The sequence below is a fragment of the Teleopsis dalmanni genome, chromosome 2 (assembly GCF_002237135.1).
Source record: "Teleopsis dalmanni isolate 2A chromosome 2, ASM223713v2, whole genome shotgun sequence".
NCBI classification, from domain to species: domain Eukaryota; kingdom Metazoa; phylum Arthropoda; class Insecta; order Diptera; family Diopsidae; genus Teleopsis; species Teleopsis dalmanni.
The window spans coordinates 96,593,584-96,616,109 of NC_051847.1; the positions used below are offsets into that span (position 1 = coordinate 96,593,584).

At 30.5% G+C, this 22,526-nt stretch overlaps 1 protein-coding gene across 1 annotated transcript; it reads right to left on the reverse strand.

Moving 5' to 3' along the window:
* Positions 1-2,868: 2,868 nt before the first annotated feature.
* LOC119685301 lies at positions 2,869-4,214 on the reverse strand. Its single transcript, XM_038099545.1, has 4 exons — positions 3,945-4,214; positions 3,567-3,857; positions 3,315-3,426; positions 2,869-3,059 (listed from the first exon to the last, which is right to left on the reverse strand). The coding sequence occupies exons 1-4, from the start codon at positions 4,140-4,142 to the stop codon at positions 2,986-2,988; spliced, it is 675 nt and encodes a 224-aa protein (XP_037955473.1). The 5' UTR covers positions 4,143-4,214; the 3' UTR covers positions 2,869-2,985.
* Between the last annotated feature and the right edge of the window lie 18,312 nt (positions 4,215-22,526).

A 22,526-nucleotide genomic window follows, 5' to 3' on the forward strand; every position in this document is an offset into this window, starting at 1 on the left:
TCGGTCATTATTCTTAAATAATTGGGTAGTGAACTACAACAATAAAAGTTTATTTTTAATTAATTCAGTCATCAGCTGACCCATCATCAGTAGTCTTTTTGGAAGTGTTTCTTATATTTAATTATTCGTAAATAATTAGTGATCTTAGGTAATTCCTAACACACGCCATATCTATATGAATATTTTAGAGAACATGTATTTTATGATGATTTTAGAAAACATCAGAATTTCTAAGTTTTGTGAGAATTTTTGAAATTTTTAATTGCATTTAGTTCTACTTAAACTTGATGACACCATCAGAGTTTGCAGCTCCATCCCTTTCCAGTTCGTTAAAATAAGTCGTCAAGAAAATTTCGCAAGTTTTTAACAACATGTCTTGTGTGTTTGGTACAAGAAAACTTATTTGATACGAAAATTCATCACTTAAATATTCTCAGATGAGAAATTCCGACACTTGCATTTTATCACGCACGCTTGTTTCACTTAATTTGAATGCTTGACATCACAGGTGAAAACTATTGGAAAATAAATATGTTCTAGCGAAGTTCCTTAAGACTATCATTGCTGAAAGTAATGTTAAAACATTTTGTGACTAAGCACTTTTATTTCAGTTCGTATATAACCCATCAAAAAAAAGATGGAAATATACTTTTACAACTAAAAAAAACAAATATGCTTTTCAATCAATATATATGGAAGATTTCATATTAAACAAAACATTTTTCCGTCGGTTGCAGTTCCTTCAACGAATTCCCGTTGGTGTCATCCACTTTTTCAAAAGGATGATATCATAGTTTCAGTTTCTGAAATTGGAAAAAACTCACATGGTGTCAAAGAGTCTAGAGAATAAAACACTTGTTTGACGATGTTCATCAAGGATTTAATGGAAAATCTTTATACTACAGATGGCTTGGTCTCACGATATAATATTTATAAATTGTCATTCTATAGATCTTATATTATTTCTCTACCGCTGAGAACGCTCAAAGATTACTTATTGAAATATGAAATATGAGCAAAAAGCCCATAATGTATTCTCTTTTTTGGGAAGTTGATATTCCACGATTCACGATTAAGGTTCTTATTTAAATATAAGAAGAAAAAATATTTATGTTACTAACTATAACAATAACATGGATCAGAACTTCTAGAGAGAGTTATAATAATTTCTGCATTTCATTTCTTATTTTATTAATAAATTGTTCAAATCTAAGTTTTTTTAAATTGATTTATTTATAAAAAGTCTCAATCATTGCATTTTGAAGAATAAGAAGATTGTCTTTTTTTTATATGAAAAACAGAAGAATTTTATTTAGGTCGTGTATGGTTTCTGATTCTAATTAAAAGAACAATCAAATTAAGTTATATGCACAAAATAGTAGATATATGCGTTTACTACTGACCAATTACTGTCTGTGAGTATGCTCAGTTAGTTACTAAAGGCTATCAATTTTTTCGATTTTATTTAAAATTTGAAATGTAAATTTTATTGTACAAAATACCATATTTTTCAATACTGTAGTAAAAATATTGAGAAGTGATAAGGGTATTTAGTGAATGTAATCATTAAATTACGTTTAATAGATAAATGTGATTTGAGATAAGGGATTTATTATTAAAATCCGTCTTACTATTTCTTCCCAATGGTCTGTACACTTTTGATTGCGCTCGAGTCATATGTCAAAGCAATTTTTTCAGTGTTCTTGAGAAGCCTTCAGAACATAAAAATCATTGTCCACTTAACTTTCCTTTGATGTGCGGGAACCAGAAGAAACAATTGGGTGACAAATCAAAAGCGCATAGTAGACAATCCAATGATTTTAAGCCGACGTTTCGTAGTTGCAAGTTATGTGGATGAATGTAAGATCATTATAAGTCGCTTGAAAATTGTCTCAATTTGATTCCCGAGCTCTAAAATAGTCAAAAATATCAAACTTTTGAAAACATTCACGGACTATTAGGTGTCAGTGGATGTTTATGTTATCATGTTTATGATTATAAAACTGTGTTTTTGTTTGAGATATTAAAATGGAATAAACGAGATAGTAGTCCACTCTTTAATATAAAGAAGATAGTCTCTCACTTTATGTAACAAATTATATACCAAATAATGGATAGCAGTTATTTGAAATATTTTTCATATAGTTATCATTCATTTGATTAATCTTGAAAAACGAAAATATTATCACTAAATATATTTCTTCTTATTATATATCTTTTTTACATTTTCATATTACTCATATTCCATTTTCCTCATCTAATATTGCGATTGCAATAAGATGCCTACTAGTTAATAACAAAACATATGTTTTAATGACAATGTATTAAAAATCTTCATTTAAAAATAAATTTGAACTTAGGATTTCATACTTTAGGAATTGAGTCAGCTCGATTTGGTTATCATCATTATTGAAACTTCGTGAAACATACGCATGAATTTTTAATTGTATTACCATAAAAACTATCTGCTATCAATAGTTACATTAAATATTGTGATAGAAATAGAAGTCATATATTTCGAAATAAATTTTAAATAGGCTTTGTAGCTGTTGATCAAGTAGCAAACGCTATAACCATCAATATGGCAGTGTCTTAAGATCATAACCCAACCCAAATTTAGTTTGTTGGCTCCTGAAATTACATATACGTAGTACAGCTCGTACTATATGATTAGAAATTATAACTTTATATATGTTTAAGTTACATGAGTTATGTTATGACACCTTCTTTGCATTTTTTATTATAAATAATAAATAATCTATGATGATCTATTAAAACAAACTAAATGTTCAAAATCTCAGGAATTTTTTTATTTATTAATAGTTTTCCACTTATTTAAATAAGTTTTCGTCAATAAAATTATATCAGCGAAATTTAATTTTTTCAAAAATATATCGGGAATTCAATCAACTTGACAATTTTGCAGTTAGTAACAATCTCTGGAACAAAATATTTTTGATTAAATACACGTTTTAATATATTCTTTTAACTGAGCTTTGGATTGTTTTGGCCACAGCACTCGTCCTTTTGGGTAGTATTTTGATTTCTAGTAATTTGAACTAAAGAAAGAAAAGAAAATAAGTATATTATTTTATATTTAGAAAAAAATATTTAAGCAAAATTGAAAATTGTGATTTTGCTTGGGATGATTTCATTTAAACTATTCAGCCTAACCACATAGAAATGTAAGTAACTTAGATGCAATTACCATCCAGTCATTTAAACACACTTTTTATGCAAAGTATGCCGGTCTGCATTAACCGGCATTCTGTTTTAAAATGTGCCAAATAAATGTAACGCAGAATCATACTTACGCATAACTTCATTGAGGCAAGTCCTTAATTCAGGAATTCTATTTACGATGGTATTTAAATTCTTCTCAGTTTGTTCAAGTGTCCGAACGTGGCAGTCAAGAATTTGGTATAACTAATGTAAAATGTTCAAAAGAAATTTATATTAAGTATATAAAAAAAATTTTGTCACTAATGTGTTATTCAGTATAGCAATACATGACCTTTATTAAATCAGATCAGCTAGACACTACCTCATTATTGTATTATACTTACTGTTGTTAATGGATTAGTTTCCTTCTTCACAAGTGCGATGGTATCTTCCAGCTGCGCAATTTCAGGTTGAACACATAACATAAACTGGTCAGTGGTTGTGATTAAGTTTATTAAATGACCACGCTCCCACCTCTTGGATTGTACGTAACTGCGCGTTTCCTGCCCCAACACTTCAACATTAGTTAGGTTTCGTTCTAGATAATCTAAAGATTGATTTAATTCATCGTATTCCTTCTGGACAACATCCATATTGTTGCTTAAGTTTTGAACTTGACTATTAACCTCAACTAACTGAAAAGCGATATGGAAATAGTAAACGTACGCAACACCAGTTAATTTTTTAAGGTAAGAGGCATTAAGGCTTATTAAAGATATTACCATTTTGTCATTATTCAATAACTGAACTTCTTGTTGTATTGTGTACTCATTTTTCAGTTTGAATTCCTTCTCCAATTCTTCAGTATCGTCTAACAGCCATTTCGTCATAATATCCAGCTGCTTAAAACTTAACTCCTCATTTTCTCCAATCGAAATACCTTTAGGGACATAGTGTTGCTCATTGTCATAGTCGGACATCTTAAAACCAGTGAAATTTTGAAAACTTCAAATTTTGCTATTTTTTTGTTGTTTCTAATTTTATTTCTTCTAAAATTCTTATAATTTAATTTTAAAAATTTTTTAGATTTTGTAGTTAACAAAATACTAGATTTATCTCAAATCAAAGCCTACTTATTATTTATTTATTGTAATATAATTATAGACAAGATATTAAATATGAACTTCGCAGAAGTTTCAATATTCTTCTATAAGTATAAAGCGAAGAACATTACATGAATTTCTAACATTTTGATAGGAGATTTTCTAGTATAAAGTTTCGAGTCCAAGACGATTCTTCCTTGTAGCGCGATTTTTTCATCGCTGTCGATGTTGACCATAGTTCTGTTACAGGCCCACTACTTTTATATCTTTTTGTTCTCATATGGCAAAAGCGAAATCACTCAACACTCTTCAATGCTTCACGCATCAAGCTAAAGTTCACAATCCACACTTTCAGCTTCTTGACAAGCTTATATATGTCGATATTTTGCTATCCCCACCGCACATGTATTTTGCTAACTTTATTCCACATGTATTTTATGCCATTCAAAACATCACTATCAACCATATTCAACTAAAAAAATGCTCCAAATTCACAACCAGCTTATATTTAAGGTTAAACTCCTCTGCTATACGCAGCTTATCCCTTTCCTACCCTCGTTCAGCAATCAGCAGTGTCTCAACCTATTCCCTTATAAGAAAGCTATAATTACTCACATCGATGAGTACCTTCTTACACTTGCCTGGTAATGCCTCACCCGGTTACATAACTCACCTTCGATGTTTTAATCTCTAGCACTCTTTCTACTGACTTCTTGTTAGCCCCTCCGCAGAAATCACAACAAATCTAGCCCCCGCGGTTACGCAGTAGTCTCAATCATTCCAATTACCTCCTGTCGCCCTACACCATGACCAAGCTTTCTGGCTTAGATACACTTAGATTTTAAATTCTGATCGTATTTATCTCAACTATACACCCTAATTACTGGGGTAAAGTTTCATGTACATTAGGAAATATCTTCTTCATTGATTCTTAAGAAGTGGTTTTAATGGGTTGAACTCGAACACTGTATCTGTCGATGCCTTTTACCTGTCGCAAGCTATTTCTGCTTTATTAACTTTAGCTTATCGAAAATTCACCAGACCTTGCTGAAGTCTCAAAGATGTTTCCGTAATGTATAATTAATATTCACAACTTGTCCTCATCAAGAAAAAGTTGTTTATGTTCTAATATCACTTTTTGAATAGAAAATACGAGTATTTTGGTATTTATTGAAAATAGTGCAATTTCAGTTTAAAACCCCATAAGAAAGCAGACTGTCCATGATTTTGTACCTATGTGAAATAAAAGCTAACTACAATCAAGGTACGTTATTATATGCTTACTATAGTCGATATTGGTTATCGTACAAACAACTTATAATTACGAATATGTTATATTATGTATTATGTTATGGATGTTATGTTTATAGATTTTAAGGTTAATAATGTTTATATTTGAATATTAAAATTGTGAATAAGATGTCGTGCATGAATTTTAAACGTCATTCTATTATTTTTAATTTAAGCAATGGCTTAAAAATGAAATATATTTTCAAACATTGTATTATTATGTAAATAACCCTTAAATTTAAAATGGAGAAAAGTGAAACCCATGCTTTAGGCATTTAATTTTCTAATCACACAAAATGAATGAACACTAACTGCGGTGAAATTTAATGCTTCACTTACCAACCAAAAACAGCAAATAAAATTCAATAAGCCAAGCTGATTTGGTATGTTTCACGCTTAGTGCATTTTAGGACTTAAAATTGTACTTATTTTGAGTACTAAGTTCGTCATAAAGATGTTTTATCTGAATTACGTTTCATACCCTCCATCCCCACATCCACCTCCGGCTATACCACTCTCGTCTCGCTCCATACTTACTGTATGAAGAACAAATATTGTTTAAGTTAAGTACTTGTACAATGTACATTTTGTTTGGCTTACCAACGACTCATATGAAAACAAAATCAAGTCATAAAAGTTTATGCACCCCTTTGCTTCCTTTGTCGTTGGCTTTTTGAACTCGAACATCTTTCACTTCTTGAAGCAGTTTAAATGTTGTTCCTCAACTCATTTTACATATAAATTGCACATACACGCACACGTCTGTGCCGATGTCCTCAATCCACCCAATCCTACATGCGTGAAATTGTCATAAAAGTGACACAGGCGCAACAATGATATCGCTACTGTACGGCATTCTGCTGCGTTTTTATTATGGATAAGTTGGGGAATGGGGGATGGGGGATGGGGGTAGCACTTTTGTTTACTTAACTTTCATTTTTTGTACCAATCCTTCGGGATGGGACCGAATGAATTCAGTGGAAAGCACGTGTGTCTACGCAAAGTGACGCCATCCACAAGAGTATTGAGAAGAACTGAAGTGCCTTTTACAGCGGTAGTAAAAGTTTTATATTTCCCAAACATGATTACGCGTACAAATTTCAATTTTTCTCAAATGCTCAAGGTAAGTAAGTACAAAATTAGTTTTGGAATCTAATATCAACATGAGAAATAAATAAATATAGTTCAAATGAAAAATAATATACAAAACTCAAGTCTTGCATCAGTCAGGCAATGAAATATTGCTTACCATTTTTATTAAATTGACATTGAGCATTACTTAAGCCATTTGTGTGCAATTAAAGACATATGGAACCAATTCCGCCCTTAGTTCCGGACGGTGTCTTCTGTGATGATACAGTCTGGCACTCTGTTGCTTGCTTGGCATACTACAAATGCTGACACAAGCTTTAAAAAACACCTTCACTTTGCTGTAAGGCAAAAGATATTTCACAGCACGCCAACTCAGTTTCAAGCCCATATTCACTTTAATTGAAATGTTTCCATTGAAATTTTAATCGGAATGATAGCATCAAAAAGCATGTATGCCGCAAGTAAATATTTTATCACTTCATGCCTTTCATAAAATTATAAAAGTACAAAGAAGCTTTTGCAGTTTGTCAACTCGGCTGCAGAATTCAATTGAAAATAAGTTTCTGTCCATACATTGGATTAAAAGTTAATATTGCTTTTACAGCAAAGTAGGGGACTAAGCGCTGACGACGGACGTAACGTGGGGCTTCCAGTTCTAATAAGCAAAACGGCAGCCTACTTGCTTTGAGAGTCACTTTTCACACTTCATCGTGCCAAGCACTTGTGAAACTCATTAAAGATGGAAAAGTACCGCTTGCACTGCTTGATCCGGCTTCCTGTTTCGTATTTACGTACGTTTCCTACGTTTCGTACGTAAATTATGTGAGTTTAAGCAAAATAAAAGATAATTTTGTCAACAACAGCTTGAAGTGCCTTTTTAGGAGTGTTTCTACATACGAACCCAAATGCACACTTCAATTGCACTGCACAGCGTACACATGTGTGTAGAGCAGGGCCCATTCACACGCATACTTAAATAAACTCACACATATGGCAGCCTCTTAAGTACTGCAAAATGCACTCAATTAAAAACGTCAAGCGTTTCTGCTTAAAGAATGCTCAGCTGAAGTCAACTCCATTTATAAGACACAAAACAAATGAGGTAAAAAAGAACAAACAACGGATTGTCTTTGTAAAAGTGTTTGAAGAGATTTTTTATAAAATTATATTTCGTTTTTAAACACTCGAAGCTACAAACCATAAGTGAATTAAAAGCCTTAAAAGATAAAAGGCTTACAAAAGTGATAAGATAGAAATAATAGCTTTTGTTACAGATTCTAAAATGAACACTCATTAATCGTGGATTTCAAAAACTGAATCTACAATGTGATATGAGTATTCTTATGGAATCCTAGTATTGACAAAGAAATATTTTGATATAAAAGAAGAGATTACTTACTTACTTACTGCTGTTCTTGTCACCGCTCTACTTTTTCATTTTATTGGTACTTTGTTAGTTGGCTGCAGTGACAGGCCATTGTGGATAAGTTCCATGTACCTCAATTAGCGATTAACCACCGTTTTGTTCTCACATTCCTCGCAAGTACGCCTAGTATAAAAGAGTTAGGACTATATCCATCCTGTCGAATTTAGATAACTTAATAGATCTCTTCGGTCTTCACCGATGAACAGTTTTATAGGTACTTTTTACTTTACATAAAAATAAAAATGAAAAGATTCGATATACATTTAAAACAACTTTTTTTAATTTACGGTTCATATTATTTACTAAATATAAACAATTTTAATTATTTTACTCATTTGTGAAAGATTCAATTTTTTATATCTTTACAATACAAAAAATTGTAACATTCTAACATGTACAGAGTCTGAGGTATAACTATTATCAAATTTATTCAAAATAGTGATTATTGTGCAAATACTTCACAAGTCCGTATATGTCCTAGGAAAAAAATTGTTATATGTTATTCAATTTTTTTCCTAGTACCATTGATATTTTTATTCAGTGAGAGTAACTCTAAAAAAATTTGAACCAAAATGGAAGAAAGGAGGTCAAACCTACTCCGCTTGTAAAAGAATGTCCCATAGACAATATATGAAAAGGATATACAAAATTAATTCAGATGTTTTTAACACAATGATAAGGATATTAGAAACCCATTTCATATTACCGCGACATAACGGATATACAATACTTAGGGCTGTACAACTCCATCAGACTTTTCTATTTTTTTAAAAAAGAGGTTTTTAAGTAGTACTGAACTACAACGAAATTCAAATTTTTACTTAATTAAATTTTTGATTGACCATACAGCTGTTTCCGGTATTGCCAAATATTCATCGTCAAAACATTTCATAACACCTATTTAAAAGCTGTGGTATAACCAGTCTGGTTCGATGCAAGATTATGTAAAATCAACATTTTTATTTTTTAATGATTTTGCATTTATTTTTGTCCTTTGAAACCAGGAAATAGTCCTCATTTCTTAACAATAAAATCTCACCTTAAAAACTTTTCCTATTAATTTTGATATTAACACGGCACCAATATAGACTTCTTTCGTTTTAAATTTATTAAGACCTTGCCTTGAAAATATTTTAAAGTCGGTTTTGTTTTTTACTATTTTAACTTTTATTTCGTAGGTTGCATGTTGGATGTCTCCACAAGTGTTTCGACAAATTCGATTTTGCCTTCATCAAGACAATTCCCAATATTCCTAATATAAAATTCTTAGTAATTCTGTAGGAAGTGTTTTAAACTTCTAAGAAGCCTAAATTCGTATGATCCTTGCTTACTATTATAAAGTAGGTTTGTTATGTTCATCATTTTGGAGTGTTTTATGAATGTTACATCATTCAAAAATTTGTTGTGTGATACTCAAATATAAAGTGTTAAGGATCCAGGATAATGATAATACCGTATTGACCCTTTAAATATGCAAGTTCCTGAAGTTCAAAAAGTGTGTAGTTCCTGCAAGTGTAAAAAAAACATGTTAAATATTTCAATACTCAAATACTTCTTCTTCACATAGTTAAGATTTTCAATTTGATTTATAATTTAACAAGCAATTTTAAATTGAAGCGAGAACTTTTTTTTAGAACTTCCCTAACTTGCCATATTCACATTATGATTATAGATGTTATGTACCAAATTTAAAACAGCAAACTGTTGATTTTCTAGTAAAAGAGAGCACAAACCGTAAACTGTTTTTGTAAAGCATAAATTCTTTTATTTTTCCTGCAGATAAACCACAACATAACAATTGTCATTATCACGCACCACAATAATCACCGACAACAATGGCAGCTCTAACAGTAACAGCAACAACACCAGCAGCAGCCCTTCAATCCATGCTGCTTAATAAAAGCAAAAGAGCACAAAATTGTCATTTACACACATAATCATGCCTAACAGAAATAGTATAAAAGCAAAAACAAAAGCAAAAACGAAAACAAACACTGAGTAGAAAAATATAGTAGAAGGCAAGCTAAGAAAACCAGACTTAAACACCAACACCAACAACGACACCAATGCCAGCTAACGAAGGCGAAATGAAAACAGACAATGCCCGGCAAACCCCTTTCTGATTTGATTACACCCTTTGCTACCATAAACACTATTACTGCACCCAAGTGTGTTATGCAATTTTATTTTGCTGTCAATGAGCTACTTCGCCGCTGCGTTACTGCGTTGTTGCGTTCTTACGTTGTTGCGTCTTTGCGTCACTTCGCCAACTGCGTTGCAATATTTAGAAAAGATAGTCAATGCCACACATATGAGTTACGAGTAAATAATAACAACGACAACGACAACAACAGAAGCAACAGTGGACGCAGCAGCAGCGACAGTAGCAGCGACAGCAACAACAACAGCAACAGTAGTTGTCGTATCCTGGAAGCAAGCATAACAGTTCATTGTCTCCGAAGTGTGAGAAATAATGAAAAATAAGGGGGCAACAAAAGAAGTTTTAAGTCCGAAGCTTGGCACAAAACTGTGCAAAAAGTGCTCTTTTGCCACATAAAAGCCCTGGAATGCGAAAGTCTGCTGCCATCGTTTGTTTATTAAATTGCAGTTAAAATAATGCCATTTTCCGTTACGTACGCACAAACAAATTTGCTATTTGGCATTTTATGTTTATGGGAATTAAATGAACAACTTCAGCTCCTCTGGTGCTTCGAGTCGAGTTGGTGTCTGTATGGCACCAATTAAAATAGAAAAATCTTAAAGTTTTTTTTGTTTATTTCCAAGAATTTTCAAAATATCCAAAAGAAATTTATAGAGGAAAATCCTTACGGATAAATGACGTGGACGCGTTTTTCACTTTAATAAAATATCTTAAAAGAATTGTTTTTAAAATAATTTCCATAATTTGCACCTTTGAATTAGATCAAACAGATCTGCAGTTTTACATTTACAATATTACGGAATCCAGATAAGGTCTATCAAGCAAATAAAATGTCTAATTGATATAATTATACATATTTCCATCACTGAAATGTTGGGGTTAATAGCTCAATAAGTAATGGAAAAAAGTTTCGTGCAGATATTACACTAGATAGATGTTAAAAATGCTAAAATTAAATAAGGTCACCACTTTATCTATAAACAAAGTATGAGGACAAATTATCAAAGAAGTTAATTACTAACGTCAATTACTTAAGTGTTCGTAAAACTCATGGTATTTCACAGATACTCTATAGTGATATACGTTTAAGTTAACCGAGCAACTAAAGTAGATTTCTAATTGATTCACTTTCTATATATAAAGTAATGGATGTTTTTATGAATGCATAGAGTAACAGCCATAATTGGTTTTATTCGATTTAATGCAGGTGTATAAGATTTGTAAATAATGACAGAAATCTAAAAAGTGCTCTTTGCAGTATCAACACATCTTTTCTGATCCACGAAATGGTGCTAAGTAGTAAAAATTTGGAACCTATACGAAATCATATTCATCATATTCACTCGTGCGTATGACTAAAATACGTGTCATTTTCCATTTTGATCTAAAATATATGTTCCATTTTGATCTACTGAACTCGTGAACCATATTAAAACAATTTTTTACGAATAATTCTTCGAGATATGATGTTTCCAAAAAATTTTTTTCTTGTTGTTCGGATGTACAAACCTTTGATTGATTCTAAAATGACATCAAATTGAAGATATTTAAATTTAAAATAATTGCTTTAAGTCATTCTATCGCTATGCAAAAAATAGAACAATTATAATTATGTTACGTTTCTTATTTGTTATATATTAATGAAGAAAATCCTTGGTTTAGTATAAACAATTGAGTGAAGGCACCAATTTTCAAATTTAGGTCTATTCTGAATTTTTCCCCTTTTCGTGTATTACGTTAACAACACTGTTACTGTTTCATGTGAGATTTCTTATCTGTTTTGCTATTTTGAATCGTGTCAAATTATTTTATTTAATTTGAACTCTTTTAATCTATTAAGTAATATGAACACATTATTTGAATAATTTTTTGCTAAACGATGATCTCATGGATGCTATATGTCAAGTAAACTTCACGCTAGCTGACCTCTCTCCAGAACTATAGTACACATTTTAAATTATTTCATATTTTTAGCAAAGGATAAATCTTAACATCTGAAGTGATGATAAATTGTAATTGTAATTCATTAGTCCGTAACTTTCAATAATCTCCAAAGAATTGCGAATGCAGTATTTTTGAATAAAGACTGATAATTCGTTGAAATTTGTTATTGGAACTTCCAATCTTCAAACAAGTAGAAATGCTTCAAAGGAATGCAATAAAACTGAATACCCTCTTATTTGAGCGCCAAATCATTAATGAAAACAAATATGTTAATATTTGAATAATATCGATTGGTCCTTTAATTATTTTATCATCACAACCGATATATTTAAAAACTTCATTCTTCATTCATTCAGAAGCTAATTCAGAAGCTAATAAAAATAATTTAGGCTCTACAACTCAGTAGAAGTATAAGAAGTGCAAAAATTACACTAGGTAATTTTAAATAATATTTTAATGTTTTTAAATAAATTTTAGCAATATTGCATTGACGTAAATCATTACTATGTAACCTATCCATTAGTAAATTTTTCCCATCTTACTGAATCTTTACATTTATGTTCCTACTGCTTTGCCAATCAAAATTTAATTTAAGTCATCAATTTCATCCCAAAGCTATAATGTAACTAAGTAACTAACTGCTTAATATACTTTTGCAACCTTCATAACTTAAGTGGGTTAAAATGTTTAAATGGAACTGAAGGAGGTCATAATCATTTAAATCATATGTACGTTCAATTAGTATGAAAAACGATGCCAATCACCTGGCATTACACCTCAATTAGTCTCTTAGGTTTTATACTTACGACATGGAACTATATACAGAGGCTTGTCGTAAATCTAGTCATATGGAGTTGAGAAATAAACTGATTTGATTGACTTCATCATGGAATATCTACGACTTTACAAAATAACTCAAAATAACTACTAAAAAGTTTAAAGATTTTGTAAAATACTAATACTAAATTAAAATATTTATACGAGAAATAATGTTATACATATATATATATATATATTTATGATAGATAATATATAATATATATGACATATACTTATAGAATTTGGTTTCCGGTTAATTTGAAAGTTTTTAAGTTCTATTTAAAATTTCAAAACACAATAGTACGAATATTGCAATAAGGTTATAAACCTAATAATTATATGAAATTATTTGCTTTTATATAAAGATTAAAATACTGTTGAAAATTTCCAATGACTGATTAGATTTTAGGTGATTACTAAGCAGCCATCCGGAAGGCTTTATATATTGTATCTTATGTCAATGAACCTTCCACTTATAAAACTTGCAATATATCCTTATCCTTTGCAGCCAAATAGTTTACGTTCCTTTGCAAAATCAGTTCGTTTGTGAGTTTTGGCAGAGCAAACTGTGTAAATCGGCCATGGTTGAGAAATTTTTGCACGCGCCTCCTTTGCCTGCCTCGGTCATTTCCAACATTTTTCTGACGCCATTGTTGCCATACACAAGTAATTTGGAAAAAATGAAAAATAAAAAGTAAGCACACAATCGTTTCTCTGCTTGCAATTTTCCTTCATTTTAATTTGTTGCAACGAACTCTTTTAGGCACAATTGTTTGAACGTACGCTTTGTTAGTCTCAAATTAAAATTACAACGAAGTGATTCCGCTGGAGCCTGCTGCCGGAAGATGTACGAGTATGAATGGTTTAAGTGGAAGCACGGAGATGTGCATGAAACTGCCTGCTCTGGTTATATCTCGCATCTAAAGCAGAGCAAAGCAGAGTAAAGCAGAGTAAAGCAGTGTGTATCTGCATAAATGCATTAATTATTCATGCTGCATTTTGTATGCCACTGCCGTTTCTGCTGCAGGCTACCAATGCTGCCAGAGCTACTAACACTGCACTCCGTATATGAGTGCATACGATGCCATTGCTGAAAATGAAGGGAATAAGTGCGTTTGAGTTCGAGTATTCGAGTACTACGCAAACTATGCCAAACTTTGAGGTCCACTCTGCTTTGTGCTACTTACAAATTAAAATATTTAGGTAAAGATATGCAAGTTCACGATCAAACAAATGAGATTAGGTGACCAAAATCCTACTAAAAGCCGTAAAACTTTTGCAAAAATTTATGAATTTCAATTTTTAAGTAGATCTGATTATACTTATGTTCCCTTTTGATTTATATTTCTATATATTTGATAAAATAAGATATTTTAAGGCTTTTTCCTTTTAATACAAAACTCTGTTGAATTATAAAAGAAGTCATTTACATAATTTCAACAATTTTTATTTTATTATTGTAGAGTAGCTGTGTATGTGCGTTGAAATAAAAGGAAACGGTGGAAGCTTCTATTAACGGAAAAATATTTCCAAATGCGAGAAATCCAAACAATTTTGCACATTTCTTCAATTTGCTCAACAGTTTCAATGGATGAGCTGAACTAATGGAGTTGGTGGCAAACTCAACTATGACAAACCGGTATTTTTTGCTTCAAGTAAGGCGTAAGAAGGATTAGGAATAGAACTACATTCCAGAGGACCCACACTTGCACACAAATAATCTGAACATAATTTAGAGTAAAATTCGTACTCGAAAAGTTACCTTAAGTTATTTTGCATCAGTAATATTGCAACGATAACCACAACAATCTGTGCACTCTTCTGTATCAACCTGCTTGGTTTGAATACCACAGACAAATTGAGAGTGAAATACTCAAAAGTAGGTGAATAGTTTGTAGTTGAGTTCCTAAGTAACTCATAAGCAAAAAGTTCTGATAATTAAGATGAAAAATGCTTACCCAGCTACTTTAATTCGGAGTAGTTGAATTCCTTAATTTAAGACATTTTCAAAAATGTCATTGCCATAAAAAAATTTAATATTTCAAAGCTGAAATCAGTTTTATTAATATTTCGATAATGATAATCATAATTTTAACTTATAAAAAATTCAATAACCTTTCTAATAAAGTATGCGAGTATATATGATTTATATGACTCATAATATGGAAAATGTTCTCCTGAAATAGCTATTTTCTAATTTCTGGCATAGTATCTTTCGCACTACCAATACTACCAAGTAAAACCCGAAGGAATAAATACTTCCTGTGAAAACTCCCCAAAACATATTATACAAGACACAAATAAGTTTTTAATATAATTTGTGCTATTGAAATTTAAACGTGATAACAACAAGAAAGGAAAATAAATGAGCACAGAACTATCTGCTATAGATAATTGATTGTTGTATTTATGTCCTCAGGGCACTCTATTTTTTAACATACTCAGCGATATTTCCAACTGCTGGTGCTAATATGCTTATTCTACTACCTACAATTACGAGGTATGTGGAATCAAAACAGCTTCCGTAACTAAGTGAAGAGGTTTCGTGTCATCTTCCACTTTACCTACCTATATAATAACTTTTCGTAAACATCTTTTTAAACTAAGTACGAATATACGAGTATTGTAGGATTACAATAATCTAAGAGATATCTGTCATACATTCGTCTTTATTGGGTAATATTTAACTCATACTCACATATATATGTATTAATGATGAAATAAGCTTACGCAGACTTTTCGGGACTATTTCAAGACGTCTATAAAAACATGTCTTACAAATGGGTTTCTTTATTTTACATACCGTTTCTTTATAGAACAAAAGTGGTTTAGTCTACCTAATTCTAAGTGATATTAGGAAGACAAGTTTTTCATATACTCAAATGTGAATAATCATAATAATAATTATTGGATAGTATATATATTATAGGGATATATAATTATAAGTATAAGTGTTATATATAATATTGTAATCAATTTATTTCTTACTAGGTGATATGATAATGTAATATTTCAAGACGATCTCATACCACTCAATATATAGTTCTATAACAGACATTTTTTGTAGATTAAAGTAATTTATTAGAACTAATATCAGCGACAAGCGATATTTCGTTAAACATTCAGTTACCTGAAGACAAAGTAATGCAAAATATATTGGTTGTCAGTCATTAATAAAGTTTAGATTAATTTAAAAAATGTTAACAAGGGTCTTGTATTCCAGATTTGCAATGTTTGAAAGATAATCTTATCATTTAGATTCACTTTTGTAAAACTGAAGTAAATCATATCAAACAAAAATAAATTTATGACAATATTCATTCATTAAAATTTTTAACATTTATTGAAAATATATTTAAAAAATTTTGAATGAAATTTTGAAAAAATATTTTTTTAATGTCTTTTAATAAACTTTGTGAGCCGAATATTAAATTTAATGAATGATTATAAAGTGAAAATGTTTATAAAGTTAGACTTTATAACAGAAATCCATAAACAGATTGTGATATGTTACGTACAGAATGATTTTCCCCAGAACAGTATCAGAAAAATGTTAAACTAATATACTGTAGACTTTTCCATACATAAAGATAAATGTTAGCAGTAACAGAACCAGTGATTGTTTTTATGCCAATACCACTTTTACATATTAAAGGAATAGGCTAAAGTGAACATCTTGTATGGATGGAGTAGGTATTCATATTGAGCATCACAGAGGTATGGATAAATTTTTGATGGAACAAGGGTCTCAAATTGCGCCAAAGAGAGAAAATCTTACTCTAAATGAAATGAAACAGAAGAGCGCCTGTGGAACAAAATGAAAACAATTTTCGCACAGAGAAGCTGTGCTTCATTGTGCTCTCAAAGGCAATGGCGCAAATTCCATATTTAGTTGCCGTTGTGCCGGCCGTGATGTAACATTTGTTTACACAAATTTTGAGGGCAGAAAGGTTGAACTGCAGAAAATGCTATTCGGCGAGACTAATGTTGTAGCAATAAGTTTTTTTTTAATTATTTACTTAATTACAAAGTAAATTTTTCCGTTTGTTTTTAATGTACATATGTAAAATATACATATACTAATAAAATTTCAAATAACTATGGAGTCGTTATTATATGAATAATCATGCCACATTTTTATCTCAAACCAATAAAACAGAGGGAGTCCTTAAAAATCGTCTGCGTCAGAAGAAAACCTTCTTGAAATAAAATTATAATAGTTCCATAATATTCATTGAAATTTTATTGAAGAACATAAACTTAATATTGAATGTGGATTAGGTGAAATATATATACATTTAACAAAATCTTTTATGAAAATTATTTTAAATATATGAAATTTACAACATACAATGACTGTCGTATATATTTTCAATGCAAAAGTAAATGAGATTTATTTTTTAATATTTTTTAAAACCTCATCATACAACCTTAAAGGATTTTGTACTAACTTAACAAAATTTAGATGTCACTTCAGAGCATCATAACAACATGCACTCATATATAAAATATTTTGCCATTCTTTCTATTTGAAGCAAAGTTAAAGAGGTTTTAGAAACAGTTTTGGACGGTTATCCGCGTAATTCTGTTGAAACACAATCTTCTAAGTCTGAATTAGTTGTGCAGTACGAAGTAATGCATTCAATTATTTGTGCCAAAGTAAAAATAGTAGTGAGATACAAACATTGAACAATTGCATTGTATTTCTTTGTATGATAAGTATTTGGTGATCAGATTGAACTCAAGTTGTTTGTGTTTTTATATTGCTATGCGTGTTTACGATAACTAATTCAGCTTTAATTTAGCATTTAAATTAAATCAAGTTTTTAAGAAATTTTCGAAAAGTAGAGAAATTTTTTTTATATTATTTTAATTAATTGAATTTTTGGCTGACCATACAGCTGTATTTTGCCAAATAGTCATCATCAATGGTCTTGAAAATAATTCTTGTATTTAATTTTTAGTAAATAACTTTTTTGAGACTAAAAGTACCTGGAATTGAACTTGTGCCCTGCAAGTTTGAAGCTCACAGTAAGCGTTCCTTAACCAACTGACTCAAAGCCTTAACCAACTGTTTGATACCGATATTATTACTTGAATGAGAATATGTCCATGTGATGGATATTCTTTTAAAACAATTACTTCCTTTCTCTTTTACTCTTAAGAGAAGAGTTACTCTCAAGAGTAAGTTTCAAGCGGAGAAATTCAACTTCGCTGAGGATTGATGACTGAAGATATTGGCTTGGCCTATTAATTAAATTACTAGAAGGTTGAAACTCTAATGAATTAACACTAAAACATTATTCATGAAAAATCTAGTTTCATAAATTGATATAATACAGAACTTTATGACTAGAATGAGTGTGTAACTATAACTGAAACTTGTACACCGGCACATTACTAAGCGAAGAACAACAGTAACATAACAACAGTAATTGGGCACTGGGAAGATACTCAAAATCACTATATGATCTATGAATAGATCCGTTAACTTCAACTCTAATCAGAAATACCGAAACTAGATAAAAACTACCTTAATTAACCTCCAGGTCAATTCAAGCCATCCAAGCACTCAAGTTTCATAACATCGAAAGCTAAATAAAATGAAATAAAATAAAACGGAACAATTCTGGAACAATTTCGAAGTGCAGATAATAAAAAACAAATTAACCTACAAGGATAGAAGTAGCTTGAATTGCTTGAAGACTTATAACACTTTTGTGACTAGGGAAGGAATTACATCTACCGCCTGGTTCATTATATTGCTTAAAACGACCTATACTTCCTTATATCAAAATCCAGGTCGATATACGAATTACTTGTCCTTAACAAATGACAACATAGGACTTTTAACAGGAATTCTAACGGCTGGTCATACTATCACCTAAATTAACTGTAAATAGTTTCTATTGGAATTTTCAGGTGCCCAAATTGATGAGTAAGGACAGAAGCTCCTGAAAAATACATTTTACTGAATAATGTATTTAAACCCAGAAAAAATGAAGTAGTACTATTATTCAATAAGCAATTATGATATAGAAATTCACTTTTAGTCCATGAAGAAAGGATAATAGATCGCAGTTTATATGCCATCCTAATAGCAATAATAAATAATAAAAACCTCTTAGTTTTTCTATAGTGCATGAAACAAATTCAATCTAACTTCAATATAACGGATTTTATATAAATGTTTAGTATATTTTTATGTTGTAACAAAGATTGGTATGTAACATAATATATAAAAAAATTAAAAATTTAAGCTAAAACTAAAAGCATATAACTTTTTTGTTGAAACAAATTTCTGTTAGATATATAGAGACTATTCTTGAGACATTAAGTCACTTGAAATTATATTTTCGGTCTGTCAAGAAAATACAATAAAAGTCAATGTCAGAAAAATAACAAATATTCCATATTTTTTATTCCAAATTATTTTGTATACAAATTAGAATGAAAAGAGAAACATTTTTCAATCGTAATTGATTGACCATCAAATTGGGATACCTTCCTCCATTGTACTTCAGTGACCTTAAACTTGTTCCAAAAAGCATCCACAAACGATGTCTTCGAAGCGACTAAAATAAAAATTATAATTTAGAAGCATTTCAAAATGTCAAGAAAACCAAATCAGTGGCAAATCCATGGATCAAAATAAAAAACTGAATCTGCACGAAATTGAAATTTGCGGTTGAAATTTAATAGAAAATCGCTTGTTAAGGCAAATTATAAAATTTAAATTGCGAATATGCAATTTATCAAAATGGATTTATGTGGCTTTCAAATAAAAATTGATTGACAAACATTGAGTAAAAAACTCAAATCCTACTTCCATATAAAATGAACTATTTCAAAAATTTGTTGAATTTTATAAGTGATTTTTAATTATTGACTATTGATATACATAGTGAATGGAGAACTTTTTATTACTCCAATAAAAACAATAATATTTTTTCTGATATCACAATATGACGGTGATTCTGGAGTCATGTTCCGAATGTGATTGCATTAATTTGATAGATTAATTGGTTGGTTTTGTTGAAAATTGTCTGGAAAATTATTTAACTTTTTCATAATATGATTTTACTTTAAAATGTTTTTAAAAGCGTAATCATAATTGTTAGTCATATTTGTGTGACTATAAACACAAATTGCATAGAAAGAGTTCGAAAGGCGTTAATATTCTTCTAAGAAACCACCCAAAAATGGCAGACATAGAAATAAATGAAAACGGCAGAGCAAGAGACTTTTTAAATCCCAGTTCCTGACTAAAATGACAATTAATCGTCACCTCAAATAATTTCTTGCTTTCGGAAACTGTGTAATTAAACCTAGAGTCGCCTAAAAATATTCAGCTTATTGTATACAATCGGCTAAATCGTATAAATAATATTGCAAAAAAGATTATGTTAGTAAAAACTGTATTATAATTAAACGTGCTACATAAAAATATTTAATAAATATATGTATTTTTATCTTTAAAAACGCCTTTGAACCGACTTAGCACGCTTATTTTTTAATTTCTGGAGTAGAATTATAGAGTAGAAATTTTTGATTTATAACATGGAGTAGAAATTAACTATTATAACATAAAAGTTCCCTAAATGTAGCGGTTTCTGTAATTTCTATAAAAAATTGCAAATCGATTAAAGCAAACAAAAAGCTATCACGTCTTTATCTAATTATGTTGAGGATAGTCAGTGCACTTGAGCACTTTTACTCTCTATTAACTACAAGGTATCTTCGAAACCCCTCTCTACACCATGACTGTATTATTGTTTATGACTTCATCAGACTAAGCAATAATTGACCTCAGATCTGCATACCTCCCCGAGGAGCCTGTAATCATTCTGATATTCGATGATGCTGTGTTGGCTAGTCTGTCAGTTTTCGCAAATAATTTCAGGGCTCTATCCTTTATGTATTTTTTGATCGCATCAATCTTGAGATCACTGAGGATGTCATTCGTCCTAATAACACCATGGTACCTTAAAAAGTCTTCTCAGAGCCTGGCTTTGTGCAATTTCTAACTGCCGAATAGTAGTGTTTGAGGATTTGCTAAACGCTACACATCCATATAGAAGTGACGGACGAATTATTTGGTTATATATCAGCTTCCTGTTCTTAGCATTGAGATTTTCATTTCTGAATAGCGGTTGGAGGTGATGAAGAATTTTGACACGGCGTTGTCTACTGTATCCAAATGTGTATTGATTCTTTATCACCTAAATTGATGGGCATCCAAATCCAATCTATCTAATCTATTTCTCTAATATATCTGCCAAATAAAGATATGCCCCTTCTATTTTGCAATGTTGATGAAGTCATTTTACATATTAATCGGTTTCATTTAATCTCGGCTCATTTTGATTCATTTAGGGATCATAAACACATCTCGCTGTATGGAAGATAGTAGTACCGATTATAAGAAAGACATGTTTATGATATATGATAATTCTTCATCAACATTTTCACCATTTCTATTTATACAACTACAAACTATTTCGAAATTACAAAATAATTTGATTCTTTTTACTTAAAAGTACTTCTTTTGTATTCAGTAAGTGTTCTATAGACAAACTTAAAATGTTTTATAAAACAATAACACCGCATTGTATAAGGTGAAAGTCCTTATGCTCCTATTTTATTCAATTAGGACTTATTATTATGTGGGTATAGCCCCAATTATCCTTATGTATTGTTAAATTTATAATATTCGTGAATATAGCGTGAATAATTTTTTTTGCTTTTGTTTTGTGGGGTTTATGAATATATCTCCGAGATGGACAAGTCTGCAAATTTCTAAGAAGTAAATATCATGAAAGTGTTAATTCAGCATACATTGTCATGTCGAAAATGCTGTGAGAATTTTAACCACATTTTTACTCAGTATAGTCTATTTGGGATAACTTCGTGTAAGATGGTTAGTTAAAGAACTTGTCTTTACCCTCAACAGTTTATTCTTTACCTTTTAAATTGAATATACCTCCCACAACTAAATGGGACATTCTACAATGGGGGAATTGTCCCACAAAACCACGAAATAGCTCCCATTCCATTAATTGAAGTTCGGTTCCTTGTTTTACAAGAAACTTGGATCTTTTCTTGTTTTCGCGACCTTAATGAATATGGATGTTTGGAATATAAATTATACTAATTTGTATTAAGATTATGTTATGGTATAAAATATTATAAAAACAATATGGCATGATCAACATTGTGGTATATATGTATAGGTTTCCATTCGGGTCAGCATAGCAGTAATAATAAAGTCCACATAATATTAAACAGACAAAAACGTATTCGTTTATTTAATAATAAAGTAAAAAGAAGAACAATAACAGATTATCTATTTAACTTTTTTGATTGGACGTATTAATTTGAACTTTCTACGAAATTCAATGTTATTGAATATGTGTTAGAAATATCAAGAAATAAGTCACATATACATACTTAATATAATATCATTCAGGAGTTAAGTCTCAATACCTGCACTAGTGTAGAAGGAATAGACTCCTGGGAGTGTATACCC